Consider the following 20,809-nt stretch of genomic DNA (forward strand, 5'->3'; position numbering starts at 1 on the left):
TGTGAGATCATGACCTGAGCAGAAATCAAGAGTCAAGAGTCAGATGCTTAACCACCTGAGCCACCCAAGCGCCCCTCAGCCCTACCTTTTGTGTTCAAACGCACTAATTTCCTTTTGCTTATGCTTTTGATAAGAATATTCTCTATATGTTCCAAATGAGCATTCTTCATAACATCCCACGCTACAGAGAGCTGGTCCCATGGGCACACTTCTATTAAATCTGAGGAAGGAAGCTGTGACAAAGTAGAAACTAAGCTTGAGATGAAGAGACAAGGGCAGTGCCTGGAGCATTTCTGTCCCCACCACTCCCTCCGATGGACTCCAACACCCTTGGGTCACTACCCCTTACTTACCAGGGCCCTATGCACCCTACCGCAACCCACCCATGCAGCCCCAATGCCACAAATAATACCTACCTCCGTCCACCACGCTGGCTCTCAGAGAAAGGCACCAGGACAACAGATCAGTAGAAAGTGCTTTGTTAGGTCATCTGCTAAGAATCAGAGAAATCGACTCCTCAGAAAAGCCCAGTGTGGTCTGTACAGCCTCAGATACAAGCTTCTCTTTGCGTCTTCCTCCAACATCACTATGACACCAGGAGATGAGGAAGAAAGAGAAGGCTTAAAGCTTTCTGTGAAGAGATCCACTGCTAGCACTCCCAGGATTTCTTGAAAACAAGAGAAGTTTCCCAAATGATACTGTTGGGGGTTCCATCTTTGGTGGGGAGGTTCCAGCCAAACCGACTTTTCTGCAAATAACTATAAACTGCACCAATTCCAAAAAACTCACTCCCCAAAGCTTTGAATGGAAGGAAAGCCTTCCTGGGGTGCCTGGGTGGCTCAGTGGGTTAAGTGTCCTACTCTAGTCAGCTGTACTGACAGCTCAGAGCCTGGAGGCTGCTTTGGATCTTCTCCCCCCCTCTCTGCCCCCCCCCCCCCACTCGTTCTCTCTCTCTCTCTCTCTCTCTCTCTCTCTCTCTCTCTCTCTCTCTCAAAAATAAGTAAACATTAAAAAAGAAAAAAGGAAAGCATTCCTTAAAAATAAAGGGAATGGAATATCTTGTAGGATATGTGGAGTCCTTCTTGTAATGAACTCTGTTACCTTAAATTACATGTAGGACATGCCTTACCTTTGCTACTTTCTGCTCACAGATTTAGAGGGACCACGGCTTTTGTGGCAATCCTTCTTCTGTTATTTCTTATTGCCTTAGAGGTTTTTGTCATTCAATATTTGTATGAGGGGTTTTATATAACCATTTTCTGTAACCTAAGAAAATTATTCTCACTTCTAATTTTTTAAAAAGTGAATGGGCTGAGATATTGACTAGTGAACATCAGACTGGTTACCTGGGGCGGGCTGTGTCTCTTGAGTACTTTTCTATCACTAGCGCCCTGTGGGGTGGGCACACTCAGAACTGGCACCTGCACCCTGTGCCCTCCTGTACCACCTGTGCTGGTCTGACTCATCAAGGTCCTGTAAATCTTCAACTTCCTCAAATGCCCTTGGTTGCTATTTAAACTGTTCTGTTTTCTTCCCCAAAGGAACTGGTGTAGACTTGAAAATGAGTTTTTCCTGAGACTGACCAGAAGTTAGTGACTACTAACTATAATTGTGATGGATGCACAGCTTTATTGGGATATGATTCACACATCATACAATTCACCTGTTTCAAATGTCCAGTTCAGTAGCTTTTAGTATATTCATAATGTTGTGGATTCATCACCTCAATCAATTATAGAATAGTTTCATTATTACAAAAAGAAACCCCATCATCCCCAACCTCCTCCTCCCTCCCAGCTGTAGGTAACCCACTAATCTAATTTCTGTCACTAGAGATTTGCCTATTCTGAACATTTCATATAAATGGAATCATACACTGTCTGCTCCTTTGTGACTGGCTTCATTCATTTAGCATAATGCTTTCAGGGGCCATCTGTGTTGTAGCATGGGTCAGTATTTCATTTATTTTTATTGCCCAATATTCTGTAGCATGGATAAACTACATTTTATTTATCTTACTTACCCATTCATCAATTGATGGATATTTGGGTTGTTTCTCCTTTTTGGCTATGATAAATAATGCCGCTACGAACATTTGTGTGGACATATGTGTTCATTTCTCGTAGCTGTATACCTAGGAGTGAAATTGCTTGATCATATGGTCACTCTGTAAGTGTTTGAGGAACTGTTTTCCAAAGTGACTACACCATTCTGCATTTCCATCAGACGTGTATGAGGGTTCCAGTTCCACCACATCCTCAACAATCCTTATCGTCTATCTTTTTCATTAGAGCCATCCTGCTGGGTTGACATAGTGTCTTATTGTGGTTTTGATTTGCATTTCCGAGATGGCTAATGATGCTGAACATCATTTCGTTGTGTTTATTGACCATTTCTACACCGTCTTTGGAGAAGTGACTATTCAGATATTTTGCCTATTAAAAAAAATTTTTTTTTAATGTTTTTATTTATCTTTGAGGGAAAGAGAAACAGAGCCTGCGTGGGGTGGGCAGAGAGAGAGGGAGATATAGAATCTGAAGCAGGCTCCAGGCTCTGAGCTGTCAGCACGGAGCCTGATGTGGGGCTCAAACTCACGAACCACGAGATCATGACCTGAGCTGAAGTCAGATGTTTGACTGAGCCATCCAGGCGCCCCTAGATATTTTGCCCATTTTTAATTGAGTTGTTTGTATTTTTTTATTATTCTAAAGCATTATTGTAAAATAATTTTTTAATAAAGCAGATGGGTGGTGATTGTGACTCTAGGTGTTTAGTAGCTGTAAAATATTCATTGAATGAACCCATGTGAAACATTTGATATATTTCTTAGTCTTTTGTAGTGTCTAGCGGATTGTTGATGTTTCTTTCTCCTCCTTTTTTTCTTAGGATCCCATTTTGCAGCTCCCAAGTTTCTGTAGGATGCTCTAAACGATTGTCACAGTTGGTTTTCGAGTAGCAGAAAGAGTTGCAACTTCTCCTTAACAGAACTTTTATAGTTGCATTCAATGCCTAACGTTGCAGAAGCAGAAAGGGCAAATGATTCTGGAAATGGTGAGCACAAATCCGAGAGAAAGTCTCCTGAAGAGAATCTACACGGTGCTGTACAGTCTTTCTGCACTCGTGCCTCGGGGGCACCCTTGGGCCCCAAAGGAGATGGTCATTATCCGTGGAGCTGTCCAGTGACCCATACTCGGGAGAAAATTTATGCCATCTGTTCAGACTATGCCTTTCTCAACCAGGCAACCTCAATCTATAAACCTCCAAATTCAACCCGCTCTTCTTGTCTTCCTGATAGTACCTCTTTATCCGCGGGAAATAACCCATCAAGATACATTGGCATCCCAACTAGTACATCAGAGATCATCTACAATGAAGAAAATAGCTTGGACAACTTATCCAATAGCCTGGGCAAGCTACCTCTCGCATGGGAAATTGATAAGTCTGAATTTGATGGGGTGACCACAAATTTGAAACACAAATCAGGTAAGGAAGGAGGCGTGAATTTCCCATGTGAAAATAATAAGAAAACAATGTATCTTGTTTAAGCTTGCCATTAAGCATGGTTTCCTTTTTTATGCTGCTATACAAGGAACATTGCTATCATGTCTATCACTGTAGTTAAGAAATAACTTTGGGCAGAGGACATTTAGTTCATTAATGGCTTGCCACTGGAAACTGCACACATAACCTTAGCATTTTGAGAGCTTTGAAAAATCTAAGAATGCTGTAAAATACCGGTATTGCAGATAAGTATACAGTGGCTTAGAAATGGTTAATGAGGTGGCTAGAATAACATACCACTATTTTTTAGTTTTGCAGAGACATGAATTCATCTTTCCCAACTAAACGTTTAGTTTTTTTCTTCTGTATAACTGTGGCTTTTTCCTTTTAAAATTGTTTGAGCACCCAGCAGGGTCTCCAGGTACTACTGACTAGGTTGTGTACTGCACAACTTAAGAGGGCGCTATTCACCCAGGGTGCAATACAAAGCCTTCGCAATTGCAGGGTGGTGGCCCTGTGGCAGACACTACTGCTTTTCACTTCTTTCTTTTGAACTCACAGTAATACAGGATTTTTATGTGGTGGATACTCTTATTTTGTAGGTAAAGAGATTGAGGCTCAGAGAGGTTGAGGTGCTTGTGGAAAGATGATAGCTAGGAGGAGGTGGAGGTGGGATTTGTATTTTACTTCTAGGCTTCTTTTTGTAAAACCTCCATACTTCTTGTTCGTTTGTCAGCTTGTTTCCCAGAATGTCATGTAAATTTGTATTCTCAGCGTGTCAGGGGGGTTTCACCTTGTGTCTATATTTACAGGTGATTGGTCTGTAATTTTTTGTAATATATTTTTCAGGCTGTTGGAATTAGGGCTATGCAGGTCTCCTAAGACAAGTTGGGAAGTGTTCTCTCCTATTTTCTGAGGGCTTTACAGAGGGGTGTAACAAATCTCTAACTGTGATCATGGAGTTGTCTTGATTCCCATCGATTCTGTCAAGTTTTAGTTTGTCCATTTCATCTAAGCTGCCAATTTTGTTGGCATGAAGTTATTTCTTTTTTTTTTTCTTTTTTAAAGTTTATTTATTTATTTTGAGAGAGCAAGCAAGTGAGAGAGAGAGAGTGAGCACAAGCAGGGGAGGGGCAAAGAGGGGGACAGAGAATCCCAAGAAGGCTCCACACTGTCAACATGGAGTCTGATGCAGGGCTCACTCTCACCAACTGTGAGATCATGACCTGAGCCAAAATCAAGAGTCTCACGCTTAACTGACTGAGCCACCTAGGCCCCCCGAAGTAATTTTTAAAATATTTTTAAATGTTTTTTATTTATTTTGAGGGAGGGGGGCGTGGGCAGGAGAGGAGCAGAGAGAGAGAGAGAGAGAGGGAGAGAGAGAATCCCAAGCAGACTTCGAGCTCTCAGTGCAGAACCTAACACGGGGCTCGATCTCACCAACCATGAGATCGTGACCTGAACCGAGACCAAGAGTTGGCTACTTAAACAACTGAGCCACCCAGGTGTCCCTCCCCAAAGTTATTTCTAATAGTCCTTTTTATCCCTCTAATGTCTATAGGGTCTTTTAGCAATAATTCTTCTTTCCTTTCCTGATAGTGGTAATTTATGTTCTCTCCCTTTTTCTTCTGGTTAGGGGTGTATCAGTTTTGCTCATCTTTTCAGATAACCAGCTTTTAACTTGGTTAATTTTCTCAATTGTTTGTTTTCTATTCTATTGATTTCTGCTTTTTATTATTTTCTTTCTTCTACTTACTTCGGGTTTACTTTGTTCTTCTTTTTCCAACATTTTGATTCAAGACTTTTCTGCTTCCAGCATTTAGTGCTTAACATGGCTCTGTAAGTACTCTGGTAGCCACAGCCCACGAAGGTTGATACACTGTATTTTTATTATCATGTAATTTGAAGTATTTTATAATCTCCCTTGTGATTTTTTCTTCGATATATATGTTACTGTGAGAAGTATGCTGCTTAATTTCCAGATACTTTGGGGCTTTTTCTAAATAATGATTCTTTTAAAGTTTATTTATTTTGAGAGAGAGAGGGAGTGTGTGTGTGTGCACACCCACACACACGTGAGCAGGGGAGAGGCAGAGGGAGAGGGAGAGAGAAAGAAAATCCTAAGCAGGCTCTGCGCTGTCAGTCCAGAGCCCTATGCAGGGCTTGATCCCAGGAACCATGAGATCATGATCTGAGCCAAAATCGAGAGTCTGATGCTCAACTGACTGAGCCACCCAGGTGCCCCAATATTGATTTCTAATCTATTTCCATTGTGGACAGAGGACATATGAACTTGTCTTTTAAGATGGGCTGACACTTGTTTTATGACCCAACACACAGTCTATGTTGGTGAATGTACCGTGTGCATTTGAAAATATGGGTGTAGTGTTGAGTATATTGTTCTAGAAATACACATTGGGTCGAAGTGTTTGTGATTGGGCCAAAGTGTTGTTCACATCTTCTATGTCATTACTGAATTTTTGTCTTGTTCTCTTCACAGCTGAAAATGAAATGTTAAGGGGCGCCTGGGTGGCTCGGTCGGTTAAGCGGCCGACTTCGGCCCAGGTCACAATCTCGTGGTCCGTGAATTCGAGCCCTGCGTCGGGCTCTGTGCTGACAGCTCAGAGCCTGGAGCCTGTTTCAGATTCTGTGTCTCCCTCTCTCTGACCCTCCCCTGTTCATGCTCTGTCTCTCCCTGTCTCAAAAATAAATAAATGTTAAAAAAAAATTAAAAAAAAAAAGGAAAATGAAATGTTAAAAATCTCCAGCTATGATTGTTATCTTTTCTGCATTTAATTCTGTTGATTTTTGCTTCCATGTAATTTGAAACTCTATTAATTAGGTGCACACACAATATGAGTATTATTTCCTCTTGTTGAATTGACCTTTTTTATTGTTATGAAATGTCCCTCATTATTCCTGGTAATATTTCTTGTTCTGAAAGCTATGTTGTTTGATATTAATCTGGCTACTCCAGCTTTCTTTTGACTAGTGCTTGCATGGTGTATCTTTTCCTGTCCGTTTATTTTCAACTTGTATCTTTTTATATTTAAAGTGCATCTCTCCTGCTCAACCATAAAAAAGGATGAGAATTTGCCATTTGCAACATGGATGGATCTAGAGGGTATCATGCTAAGTGAAATAGTTCAGACAGGGAAAGACAAATACTGTATGATTTTACTTTAACGTGGAATCTAAAACCTGAAACTAACGAGTAAACAAGCAAACAGAAAGCAGAATCAGACCTACAAATACAGAGAACAGAGTGATGGTTGCCAGAGGAGAGAGGGGTGGAGGACAGGCACAATGGGTAAAGGGGTGTGAGAGATACAGGCTTCCAGTTAGAGAGTGAATGCCTCATGGGAATAAGAGGCACAGCGTAGGGGATACAGTCAAGGTTCTCTAATAGTGTGGTGTGGTGACAGATGGTAGTGACTCTTATGGTGAGTGTAGCATATAGAGTTGTTGAATCACTATATTGTACACTTGAAACGAATGTAACATTGTGTGTCAGTCAGCTCGCCTCAGAAAAGACATGATTCATCTTCCTTTTGATAAAAACTTGATAGCTGAAGAAAAAGATAAAGTGGGTCTCTTAAAGATAAGTATATTCCATGAATTATTTGTTTCAGATTATTGTTTTTTTTAGTTCCAGAATTTACATTTTTAAAGTAGTTTTTGTTTCCTATCTTGGGTTTCCTATCTTCTCATTCCTTACTGGAAGATTTTATCTATCTCATAAAGCATAGATATAATATCCACTTTCTTTTTTCCTTTCCTTTTCTTTTCTTCCTTCCTTCTTTCCTTTCTTTCATCCTTCTTTTCTTTCTCTTCTTTTTTCTTTTTTGAGAGAGAGAGGGTGCAAATGAGCAAAGGGCAGAGAGAGAGAGAGAATCCCATGGGGGGCAGAGAGGGAGAGAGAGTGAGGGAGAGAGAGAGAAGTGGGGCTCACCCATAGCAGGGCTCACACTCACCAACCATGACATCAAGACCTGAGCCAAAGTCTGATGCTTGACTGATAGACCCACCCAGGTGCCCCTGTAATATCCACTTTAAAATCCTTATCTGCTGGGGTGTCTGGGTGGCTCAGTCGGTTAAGATCTCAGCTTGACATCTCAGCTCGGGTCTTGACCTCAGGGTTGTGAGTTCAAGCCCCATGTTGGGCTCTGTGCTGGGTGTGAAACCTACTTAAAATAAGATAAGATAGAATCCTTATCTGCCAGTTTTAAAATTTGGGTCATCTTCGAGTTGGTCTAATCTTTTTTTCTTGAGAAGGTGTCACATTTTCTAGTTTCCTCACATATTCAATAATTTTGGATTGTATGCTGGGTATTGGAAATGTGTTGATTTTGCATTCTTGTATATTCCTCCAAAGAGTGCTTTATTTCAAGTTTGTTCATTTGTTTGTTTTTAATTTTAGCACCAATAGATTTGGTTTGACTAAAACCACAAATTCTGTCCCTTAAGGACATTTGAAATCTCTGTCCAATATTTTTTGGCCTTAGCTGTGCTCTTTGGGGTCTGCTCTGTGCACGCATGGTTCAAGAGTCAGCCTAAGATTGGGGCCAAATTTATGCACAGAATTTGAGTCTCCCCTTTTCTGGCTCTTTTATTTCTGGGGTACCCACCCACCTCACTTTCCAGTGACAGTGATTGCCCCAAACTCTGTCCCCTTGTTCCTCAAGTCAAAAAGATGGCCGATACTCTACTTTTTGCTATGCTCAGACCTTTCTCTAAAAGGCAGCGTGGTGAATAGAGGTAGCTGTGTGTGTATGTGTGTTCCTTTTGGTGTCAGAGCTGTATGGTGTGTTGTGGGCCAGGTGGGGAACAGAAGAAGGAATATGGTGGTGACAGACAGCAGTGGGCAGAGGTTCTTGGGGTTGATGAGATGGGGAGACAGTGTTCAGGCGTGGGTATGTTACGTTCTCCTCTCAAACTTAGCTCCCACTTTGCCAGAGCTTTCCTCTCTCCCGAGCTGAATGGAATTTTGCCTGTGTGGCAACAGTTGGATTTACCAAGGATGCTTATTTGGAACACACACTTCTTTAGCCCAGGGGGCTCCGGGGCGTAAAGTTGAAGGGGACAGAGGGCAGGCTTAGGTAGCCTCAGAGGAAAGCGTGTGGGGCCAGACCACCCCAGGGGGTGCTGAGGGCACTGATCAGCACGCTTCATTAGCCTCTAAGGTTTTAAGTGGCTGGGAAAACTGCACAGGGCATTAAGGCATTATGGGGCAGTGAAGACAAGACATCTGAGAAAGGCTGGACAGTAGTTTTTCCATCTTGTCAGTCTCTAAGATGTATTTTATTAGGGGAAGAAACTTGTCCGAATGGGACTTAGCTCATATTTGCCACTGGTTGTTCAGCTCTGTGGAAATTTTGTGTTCTCTGTGAAGACTTCGAATAGCTAGAGGCAGTGGGGAAAAACTGGTGTCTGGATATTACAGTGTTTGTCATTATGACATCTTACAAAAATCAGAAAAATCCCCTGTGTCACCGTAGTTTCTGAGTTCCAGCTGGTTTGGGTTTTATTGAAAGGCGAATGAAATAAACCCCTTCCTGTGTTTGTTTTCTAGACATATCTCTCTATGATCTATGTCTTATCATTGTGAATAACTCATAAAAATAAAATATTAGCTCTTTTATAATTTCATATCAAGTTTGATCACTTCATCGAAAATGTAGTATGTGTGAAATTTATTCAAGTATTTGAGCATAGCTGTCTGAAATGTTAATGGTATTTTACTGACATGAAACTTGGATGTTATTTATTAATATATTTTTTAAAGTTTTAATTTAAATTCCAGTCAGTTAACAGAAAGTGTAATACTCGTTTCAGGCATACAATGTAGGGATTCAACATTCCATACCTCACCTGGTGCTCATCTCGACAAGTGCATCCTTAATCCCCATCACCTATTTCCCCCACAGCCACCCACCTCCCTTCTGGTAACCATCATTTCTCTATAGTTAAGATTTTAATTAAATAGGTGGTTTTTTTGTTTTTTTGTTTTTGTTTTTTACCTGAGTAATCCATTAGCATCGTTCAGAAACAAAAAGTGTAAAAATTAAACAGTGCAGTGTCTCATTCTCAGTTTTGTCTTCTTTTTGTCTAGCTTCCAATTCTCCTCCCCCTTAGGTGACCCTGCTATTTGCTTTACATGTCTTTTGGAGAGAGTGGTGTGTGTGTGTGTGTGTGTGTGTGTGTGTGTGTGTGTGTGTGTGTGTGTTTGCTTGCATGTGCTCACATATGCACATGCGTGCGTGTGTGTGCGTGCACACTTCATTACGTACACAGACACAGAAAGAAGACTTTGTTTTCCGTTCTAGTTCCTGGTGCTGAAGTCACGTTTTCATAATGTACACATGAGCATCATTCTTAATCCATTTTGTGGTCTCTGTAAGGCCTGCAGGTATTTTTAAATATCGCATCATTGCATTATTGGATCTATTGCTTTTACTTTCTTAACAGAGTTACATTAATGTGGTTTTATTGTTTTGTAGAAAGGGATTTATTTTCTGGAAAGTGGTCTAGTTAAATATTTTACCATTGGTAATTTGATTTTCTAAACCAAAGATTTTGCGATTGATTCTTTTCCTAGAGAAGTGACTAGATCAGGAGTTGGAAGTGTAAGAATCTGATAGGAACTACACTCATGATTGCTTAAACTTGTTTTTATTTATTCTCTCTCTTTAAGCCAGGGGAGTATTCTTGAAGATACATGTCTTTCTTCAACATGTTTGCAATATCATTTTGAGAACTAGTGGCGGTTACTTTTTAATTTTGTTACATAATTTTTTAAATGTTTATTTATTTTTGAGAGAGAGAGTCAGAGCTCGAGTTGGGGAGGGGCACAGAGAGAGACACACACAGGATCTGAAGCAGGCTCCAGGCTCTGAGCTGTCAGCACAGAACCCGATGTGACGTGGGGCTCAAACTCGTGAACCTCAAGATCATGATCTGAGATGAAGTTGGTTGCTTAACCAACTGTGTCACCCAGGGGTCCCTTTTACATAATTAATTATACTCCCATAATGGCTTATTTCATCCTGAGCATTTTGCTTACTTTGTATTCTTGTGTCTAGGCAATGTAAAGAAACAAATTTGCAAGAAAAAAACTTCAGACAAAAAAGGAAGACATCAGAGGGAGTGGCCTCAGTATTCTCCTCTTGAAGATATTAAGCAGCGGAAAGTATTAGATCTCAGAAGATGGTAATCTCTAAAAATTGACTTTTTTCCTTAACCACACTTAACACAATAGCGTTGTCATACTTAATAAAGTTAATGATATTTCCATAGTATCTAATTCCTAGGCTAAATTTAGGTTTTCCACATTGTTTTGAAGTATTTTCACAACTGGTTGTTCATTGTGGTTCCCAACCATGAACCACACTTAGTGTTTGCTTGTTGTGGCTTGTATGTGTCTCTTAACCTAGAACAGTCTCTACCTCCCTCCCCTCACTTTTGTTTTTTAAATTCTAGGAGATTGACTTTTTTTTTTTTCTCTAATGTTTATTTATTTATTTAGAGAGAGTACAGGGAAGGGGCAGAGAAAGAGAAAGAAAGAGAGAGAGAGAGACAGAGAGAGAGAGAGAGAATCCCAAGCACGCTCCATGCTGTCAGTGCAGAGCCCAACAGCGAGGCTCAATCTCGTAAACCGTGAGATCGTGACCTGAGCCAAAATCAAGAGTTGGACACTTAACTGACTGAACCACCCAGGGGCCCCTAGATTAACTTCTTAAAGAGACTTGGCCAGATATCTTGTAGAGTGTCCTACCTTCTGGATTTGTCTGATATTTCCCCCCTGTTGTCTAAATTATTTCTATAGCCTCAGTATTTCCTAACAGCTGAAAGTTAGACATACAGACTTGGTTTAGATTCTGATTGAACATTTTAGGCCACAGTACTGCCTCGGTGACCCTTTGTTCTTCATACTGCATCACATCAGGGGATGCATAGTATCTGGTCGTCCCGTACTAGATTCTAAGACTGATTATCGGATTTAGGCGGTGACAGCGTCAGCCCACATTGTCAAGTTCTTTTTTCTTCCTTTCTGCAACCATCACATAATCAGTGGGGGGGACAGTGGCATCAGGCTAATATCCTGTCCCCATTAACTTTTCACCTAGTGGTTTTAGCCAAACCCATTGATGATTGCTACCTGAATCCTTGCTGGAAAATGGGGATATTTCAAATTTCTTTCATATCTTCTCCCTTTATTAGTTAGTGATCTTCTTCCAATAAGAAGAGCTTTCACTCATCAACTGTGGCTGTTTGGTTACCTTGGAATACAGTTCCTATTTGAAAGAAAAAAATGTTTAATTAATGATGGCTTTTAGATATTACTAGTCTATGATTTGAGATTAAAAACAATTTTTTTTTTTACCATTTATTTATTATTGAAAGAGAGAGTCAGAGCCTGAGCAGGGGAGGGGCAGAGGGAGAGGGAGACACAGAATCTGAAGCAGGCTCCAGGCTCTGAGCTGTCAGCACAGAGCCTGACGCAGGGCTTGAACTTACAAACTGTGAGATTATGACCTGAGCCGAAGTCAGAGGCTTAACCAACTGAGCCACCCAGGTGCTCCTATGGGTTGAGATTTTAAAAATTATTTGTGTGAGGTTTAAAAAATGTTAGATTTTATCACCTATTTAATAAATATTGGACCCTTTACTGTGGCCGAGAATACAGAGATACACAAAACATGGTGTTTGTTTTCTCAGATTTAAAATGTAGGTGAGAAATGGGGACTAAGCAGAGAAATATAAAATATCTCAGACAAGTTTCAGACAAAGATGGGTATGAATAAACTACCAACATGAGAGGAAATAATGACATCAAAAGGCTTCACTGAGTCGCTGGGTCTTAAGAGAGGTATGGAGGAGGGTCCAAAGGTCTTTGCATGGATGGGAGGAGAGTGTCTTGCGTATTGGTAATGAAGATTAGACAGGCTTGTCTGGAGTGAAGTTCAGAAGCTAAGAACCTTACCTAACATCACACGGTGAAGAAGCAGATCTTGTATTAAAACTGAAGAGAGCCAGACTCCAAAGTTCACATTCTTTCTTTGTAACCTGTCATGATCTGTATCTTGGACACCAGGCTAAGGATTTAGATTTTTTTGTTGTTGTTCCTGACGTAGAGAGAAGCCCATGATGATTTCTTAACAAAAGTGTATTTTAAAAGATTAATTGGTAGTAATAAGGATGTAGATTGTATTGGAGAAGAGGCATTAGAATCAAAAACAGTAATTTTAGTTTCTTTGGAGAAAGCCTTTGCCCATTTTTGCTTCTAATCCCTTAGACCTAAGATTTGTTTTAACAATAAATTTGAGTAATTGTATTTTAATAGTATAACATGTGAAACCATAAGGCATGGATGAGGAAGGATAGATGGGAGAAATAACCTGAGGGGAAACACTGTTAGGATGACAAACTCATTTCCCACTGAAGATATTACAAGAGTACGGTTGGAATGGAATGGTAGTAGAAAGTCACTAAAAGTTTTAGGCTGGTCATGAACAAGACCAGTAAACAAGTTTGGACTGATGAAGAAATATGGAAAATCTTAAGGGTGTCTAGGAGTGACCCTAAGACTTTGTGAAGAGGTGTTTTGGATAGAAGTTGGAGATTTAAATATGACAGAATAAGGTCTGTTTACTCCATTCCTTCTCTCTATTGGGGAGGTAGCTTTCCTCTGCTCTTCAAGGCTCTTCTAGATGGACTTAGAATCAAATTGACATGAGACAGATTAACAGGAGAAAATCAACGTATGTACAGGGAATTCACACAGACATGGAAATTCTAAAGACATTGAGGTAACATGAAGGTTATGTGAGCTAAGGAGAGGGGTAGGAGTCTGCGGATAAGAGGAGGAAGGCGATTAGTAGGGAGATGAAAGGAGATGTTTTGAAAAACAAAAATTACCCTATTATGCAGATAAGTTTCTCAGGTAAAGGGGAGTCTCTGGTTAATAGCTCTCTTCCTGGTAAAGCAGGCAGTTGATGGGGGGGGGGGAGGGGGGATAACGAGCTTTTTCTGAATCTGCTGGGTTTGGATTGCTTTTAACTCAAAATAATGTTCATGTCAAAGCGACCCATCTTGGGGTGGCCTGCCCTTGGCCTCTATGCCTCAAACCCATGGAAACAATAACAAGAAAATAAAAAATAGGGGAAAACTCTTATCTTCCCTGAAACAAAGAATTAACAATATCCCCAAACCATAGTCTCTAATACATGCTTCTCAAATCCTCTGCACTCTGGACCAACAGGGAGAGGACACCAAGAACTGCAAAGACTACTATTAGCCTCAAATGGTACAGGTTTCCCTAAAGTTCATGTGGCAGTCCTGAAACCATCCGGTGACCCTTTGGTTAGATCTAGGGGTGTGAGCCACTGCACCAGGGGAGGAACATCAGAGTTCTTGATGGAGATCCAGTTCAGCACTACAGAAATGCAGGTAGGGGTTGTGGAAGGAGACATCCTGCTCCTCTGATCGCTACTGGATTATTTTACTTCCTAATTTCTAGCTAAGGACAGTGCCTCTAGTGAATTGCTGGGAAGGTAGTGATGGCAAGAGTGGAACGTAGGCCACCCACTTCCTGATTTCAAAACCTCCCAGAGCTACATAATCAAAACAGTGTGATCCTAGCATAAAGACAGATATGTAGACAAATGGGTCAGAATAGAAAGCTCAGAGAGAAACACTCATGTACATGGGCAAACAATCTTCCGCAAGGGTGCCAAGCCCACGGAATAGAGAAAGGACAGTCTCTTCAGCAAATGGTGCTGGGAAAAGTGGATATCCACCTGCAAAAGAATGAACTTGACCCTGCTTATCAAAAATTAACTCAAAATAGATTAAAGACATAAATGTAAAGACCTAAAACTATGAAACTAGAAGAAAACTTAGGGGGAAATTTCATGACATTGAATTTGACAACGATATCTGAGATATGACACCAAAAGCACAGGTAACAAAAGCAAAAATAGACAAATAGAATCATATCAAACCTTAAAACTTCTGTGCATCAAAGAAAACCATCAACAAAGTGAAAAGGCATCCTATAGAATGGGAGAAAATATTTTGCAGATCATACATCTGATAAGGGGTTAATATCCAGAATATGTAAAGGACTCCTACAATTCAACAACAAAAATACCAAAGAACCCAATTAAAAAATGGGCAAAGGACTTGAACAGACATTTTCCCAAAGAATATGCAAATGGCCAGCAAGCATACAAAAAGATGCTCAACACCATTAATTGTCAGAGAAATGGCAAATCAAAATTGCAATATGGTATTTCCTCACACCCAGTAGGATGGCCACTATGAAAAAAGCCAGAAAATAATAGTTGTTGGCAAGAATGTGGAGAAATCAGAACTTTTGTGTGCTGTCGGTAGGAATATAAAAATCTAAAATAGTACAGCCCCTATGGAAAATAGTGTGGAAGTTTCTCGAAAAGTTAAAAATAGAATGTCTGTTGTGGCTGAATGTTTGTGTCTCCCCCCAATTCATATATTGGAATCCTAACCCCCAATGTGATCGTATTAAGAGATGGGGTCTTTGGGAGGTGATTGGGTCATGAAGGGGGAGCCCCCATGAATGGGATTCGTACCTTGTAAAGGACAGGAAGTGGGAGATTGCTTCCTCCTCTGTCTCTGCTCCATCGTGTGAGGACACAATGAGAGGATGGCCATATGCAGTTTCTCCCCAGACATTAGATTCGTTGGCACCTCAGTTTTGGACTTCTTAGCCTCTAGAACTATAGGAAATACATAATTGTTTGTTGTTGAAGCCACTAAGTCTGTCATAATTTGTTATAGCAGCCTGAGCTAAGATACCATATGATCCTGTAATCCCACTTCTGGGTATATATCCAAAAGAATTGAAAGCAGGATCTTGAAGAGATATTTGCATACTGTGTTCATTGCAGCATTATTCACAATAGCTGGGAAGGGGAAACAGCCCAAGTGTCCATTGATAGTTGAAGGAATAAAGAAAATGTGGTATATACACACAATGGAATATTAATTCAGCCTTAAAATAGAAGGAATTCTGACACACGGTACAACATGGATGAACTTTGAGGACATTATGCTAGGTGAAATAAGCCAGACACAAAACGACTAATAATGTGTGATTCTATTTGTAAGAGGTACTTAAGAGTTGTCAAAATGAAAGAGAAAGAATGTAGAATTGTGGTCACCAGTGACAAAGAGAGAAATACTGTATGATTCCATTTATATGAAGTATAAAGTAGTCAAACTCATAAAAGCAGAAAGTAGAATGGTGTTTGTCACAGGCTGGGGGGAGGGGGGAAAATGCGTTGTCCAGTGGGTGTAGAGTTTCAGTCTTGCAAGATGGAGACATTCTAGAGATCTCTTTCACAACACTGAATATAGTTAACATGACTCAACTGTACCCTTAAAAACTGGTTAAGATGGTATATTTCATGTTATGTGTCTTTACCAAAATTATAAAAAAAAAACAAAACAAAAATGAGGGGCAGACTTGACAAATTTGACGATGGGGTGTTGAAGACAGCAAACAACTCTTCAGTGATAATCGGCTCTATTCAAGGATGAGGAAAGACAGAGGAAGCAACTTGATATATGTGTATAAAAATTGCAAATAAAAACGGGCAACTGTGGAAGGCATATACATCTTTGGAAGAGTTATTCAAGGAAATAAAGTTAAAATTGACAATAAGCCCTTTATATCAAAAAAGTTATAATTCATACAATTTTTCAAAATGAAGTCAAAGAAGAGATTATATGACTACAGAAGGGGAAATAATTGACAGGCCCACAGAAAGAAGTGGAGGACAAAGTCATTGCACAGGTGAAAACCACATTAGAAGCAGGAAAAAAAAAAAAAACCCAACCCAGTGAAAAACATAATTAAGTCAATGGTGAGTCAGTGTGAGGAAATTGCACAAAACCCAAATGGAAAATAACAAAGATATAAAAAGGATTAAAGGACAGATAAATATTGGGGCGCCTGACTGGCTCAGTAGGTAGAGCATATGAATCTTGATCTTGGGGTTATGAGTTTGAGCCTCACATTGGCTGTAGATATTACTTAAAAATAAAATTGTTAAAAACAGCAACAACAACAACAACAGGTAGATATGGGTAACAGACAGAGGCTCCAAATATCAGTAACTGGTATTCCTGAGAAAGAGATCAGAACAAATAGAAAAAAAAAAATATTGAAAGACACAATTGGAAGGAACGTTCCCAAAAGAAGGAAAAGCTAGAGTCTGCAGATATAAAAGTGCAAACTGTGTCCCAGGAAAGGAAAACCGATACAGATTGATCAGCACCAAGGCATGTTCTGGTGGAGTTACTGGAGTTCAAGCATAAGGAGTCATGGGTATACAGTGCAAAACCAGTACAAAGGGAAATTACCCCTTTGGTCTCGGTCTTCACATCATGGCAGTACTAGCTATCAGGCTACAGTGGAATCATGTTTCTCAGGAGAGAAAAAGTCACCCAAGTGTCCTATTTATGTTGTCATTCAAGTATGGAAGCAACAGACTCCCAGTCATGCAAGAATTGAGTGACTGCAATGGCCATGAGCTCTTAGCCACTCAACAAGGAATGTCAACCACCCAAGATATCTGGTGAGAAAAAATAAGGAATGGAAAAGCATCAGGAAACAAGTCATGGTGACTGTTAAGTCCATTTGTTGGAAATTTAGTTGCAGAACAGAATGTAGGTGGTAGCTATGAATACATGAGCTCTTATGGAAGTTAGCTTCTGAGTTTGAAATATGAGAGCCCTGTAACGCCAACACTTTCTCAAGTCAGGGTCATTTCTGTGGGAGGAGTTCTTTTTTAAACAGCCTTGCAAATAGCTATAAACAAAACCATTCATAATGTGTTCAGGGTTTTTTGCTTTTGTGGATGTAAAGCAGTTTGTAGTGTTTCCTGGATGATGATTAGCATATGAGTTTCCTAGAGCTACCATAACAAAGTGCCATAAACTGGCTGGATTAAATCAACAGGAACTGGCTCATAGTTCTGGAGGTCGGGAGTCAGAGGCCAAGCTGTTGGGAGGGCCACATTCCCTCTGAAATCCGAGGGCTAGACTCTGCTTCATCCTAGCTTCTGGTGCCTTGTTGGCGGTCCTTGGTATTCCTAGGCTTGCTGCTGCGACACTTCTGTCTCTGAGTTTTCCCTTCATGTGTTTGGGTCTTCACATGGCACTCTCCTCTCTGCATGCCCCTTTTTTCTTTTTTATAAGGACACCAGCCATCTTGGATTAAGAGTCCACACTTACTCAAGTATGACTTAATCTTAACTTGATTTTATCTGTGAAGACCTTATTTCCAAATTAGATTGTATTCATAGGTACCTGTGGTTAGGTCTTCAACGTATCTTTTTTAATTAAAAAAAAAAAGTTTATTTATTTTTAAACTTGTTAATGTTTATTTATTTTTGAGATAGAGACAGAGTATGAGTGGCGGGGGGAGGGGGGTGGGCAGAGTGGGAGGGAGACACAGAATCCAAAGCAGGATCCAGGCTCTGAGCTGTCAGCACAGAGCCCGATGCGGGGCTCGAACCCATGGGCCGTGAGATCATGACCTGAGCCGAAGTCGGACGCTCAATCAACTGAGCCACCCAGGTGCCCCTATTTATTTATTTTGAGAGAGAGAGAGAGAGAGAGAGAGAGAGAGAGAGAGAGAGAGAGAGAGAGGAGACAGAGCACGTGCTTGCAAGTGGGTGAGGGGCAGAGAGAAAGGGAGAGAGAATCCCAAGCAGGCTGCATGCTGTCAGTGCAGAGCCCAATGTGGGGCTCAGTCTCACAAACCATGAGATAATGACCTGAGCCAAAATCAAGAGTTGGATGCCTGAGCCACCCAGGTGCCCCATGGACTTCAGTGTATCTTTTTTAGGTGGGTGCAGTTCAATCCATAACAATCCCTGTATTATGTGGCTATATAATAACCGTATAGTTTAATAACCATAATCATCTTTTGTATCTTAAGCCTGTAGATACAAGGGTCATTGTTGACTTATGTATGTGCATTATGCATATTATATGCACATATACAAATAAACGTACACCTGCAATTTTTCTTTTTGTAATTAATTTTTAAAATATTTTTATTTATTTCGAGACAGAGAGAGAGAGAGAGCATATGCACCCTTGAGCATATGCACAAGCATGGGGAGGGGCAGAGAGAGAGGGAGAGAGTCCCAGGCAGGCCCCTCACTCAGCTCAGAGCCCAAGGAGGAGCACAGTCTCACAACTGTGAGATCATGACCTGAGCCGAAATCAAGAGTCAGATGCTTAAACAACTGAGCCACCCAGGCACCCCTCTTTTTGTAATTAATTGTAAGGTAATACTAAAACTGTGTTTAGTGATGATAAATCTTGTTTCTCCTTTTTGTTTTGTCTACTATTAGCACCTTCATTAGAAAGTAGTTGGGAGAGGCGCCTGGCTGGCTTAGTCAGTAGAACCTGTGACTCTTGATCTCAGGGTTGTGGGTTTGAGCTTCAAGGGTATAGAGATTACTAAAAAAAAAAAAAAAAAAAAGGAAGCAGTTAGGGAAATAATTTAAAACCCAATGCTATTTTTTTTTTAAATTTTTTAATGCTTATTTATTTTTGAGAGACACAGAGACAGAGCATGACCGGGGAGGGCAAGAGAGAGAGAGAGGGAGACACAGAATCTGAAGCAGGCTCCAGGCTCTAAACTCTCAACACAGAGCTTGATGCAGGGCTCAAACCCACAAGCTGTGAGACCATGACCTGAGCTGAAGTCAAATGCTTAGTCGACTGAGCCACCAGGCGCCCCACTATTTCTTTCTTTCTTTTTTTTTTTTTTTAATTGAATAGTCTGCTTCTTTTCTCCTCTGTTCATGTTAGCTGTGGTCACTTGACACATGACTGTTTGGAAAATTGTCTGGATTAGTCAGTGCAATGAAATTGTGCTATGGAAGGATTTTGTGCTACATTTTAAAATTCTCTGTGATACGGGGTGCCTGGCTGGCTTAGTTGGTTAAGCATTGGACTTTGGCTCAGGTCATGATCTCACGGCTCGTGAGTTCAAGCCCCGCATCTGCTCTCTGCTGTCAGTGTGGAGTCTGCTTCTGATCCTCTGCCTTCGTCTCTCTGTGCCTCACCCCAGCTCGTGCTCTCTCTCTCTCAAAAAAAAAAAAAAAAAAAAAAAAAAAAAATTAAAAAATAAAATTCTAAAAAGAAAAAATTCTCTGTGACAATGGAGCTGCTGGTTTTAGTTGGACACAGTGGGTGATAAATGGATGTTTTGTAGTCTGAGTTGAAAAATCTCTGAAAAGTTGATACATGGGGACAATGCTTTGTTTCATTTCTCCAGTATTTTTGAAGTTGCAAATAATCATGTATGCAGCTCAACTAGTAACTTATGCTGAAATTTTAGTAGTTGGTATCTGCATTTATATATCATTTTTTTCCATTGGTTTGGATAACATCTACTTTAATTAGTGGTTAAACTTAGCTAACTTTATTAAACTGGATGGTTTATTGTTGCTGTGCATGCATTTCTGATATGTTTAATAAATACAAAAATATTTTAAGGGAGTAAAGATTTTACCTTGGCTTTAATGAGAGAAGCTTTCATTATGTTAACACATTTAGTTGCCATGAGTGTTATATTTCTATATGCATATTTTGTATTCATTCAAGTGAAGAAAGCAACGTTTTGTTTTCTCAGGTACTGCATAAGCCGACCGCAATATAAGACTTCTTGTGGCATCTCCTCATTAATTTCTTGTTGGAATTTCTTGTACAGCACAATAGGAGCTGGAAAGTAAGTATGTTAATTTAGTGGTATCCCTAAACTCCAAATTCCAAAGTTACTTTGTATTGCTTTTTCTGTCATTGAAGATTTCTTTTTAAATATTTTATTTCTTTTATTTTTATTATTTTTAGAGTGGGGTGAGGGGCAGAGGGAGAGAGAGAGAGAGAGAGAGAGAGAGAGAGAGAGAGAAAATCTTAAGCAGGCACCACGCAGGGCTTGATCCCATGACCCTGAGATCATGACCTGAGCCAGATACTCAACCAACTGAGCTACCCAGGCACTCCTGTAATTGGACATTTTTAAAAATAGATTTTTCATAAATCGAGAAGAAAATTGCTATTTTTTATAAGCCTTTAGCTGAAAATAATAAGTATGCATTATTGGGGCGCCTGGGTGGTTCAGTCGGTTGAACGTCTGACTTCGGCTCAGGTCAGGATCTCGCAGTTTGTGAGTTTGAGCCCCACGTCAGGCTCTGTGCTGTCAGCTCAGAGCCTGGAGCCTGTTTCAGATATGTCTCCCTCTCTC

General features: G+C 40.3%; 1 protein-coding gene across 3 annotated transcripts in view; it reads left to right on the plus strand.

Annotated features, from left to right (window-relative positions):
• The window catches only part of LOC101085685 (basic immunoglobulin-like variable motif-containing protein), a 77,783-nt gene that overhangs the window by 3,592 nt on the left and 53,382 nt on the right, over positions 1–20,809 (plus strand). For all 3 annotated transcript variants that reach the window (XM_023253054.2, XM_011280818.4, XM_023253052.2), the window contains exons 2-4: positions 2,887–3,483; positions 10,584–10,710; positions 20,198–20,293. In XM_023253054.2, coding sequence (XP_023108822.2) covers positions 3,006–3,483; positions 10,584–10,710; positions 20,198–20,293 — 701 coding nt within the window. In that variant the 5' untranslated portion in view covers positions 2,887–3,005. The remainder of the gene's footprint in view (positions 1–2,886; positions 3,484–10,583; positions 10,711–20,197; positions 20,294–20,809) is intronic.

Source organism: Felis catus, chromosome A1, assembly GCF_018350175.1.
Source record: "Felis catus isolate Fca126 chromosome A1, F.catus_Fca126_mat1.0, whole genome shotgun sequence".
In the NCBI taxonomy this organism is placed as follows: Eukaryota; Metazoa; Chordata; class Mammalia; order Carnivora; family Felidae; genus Felis; species Felis catus.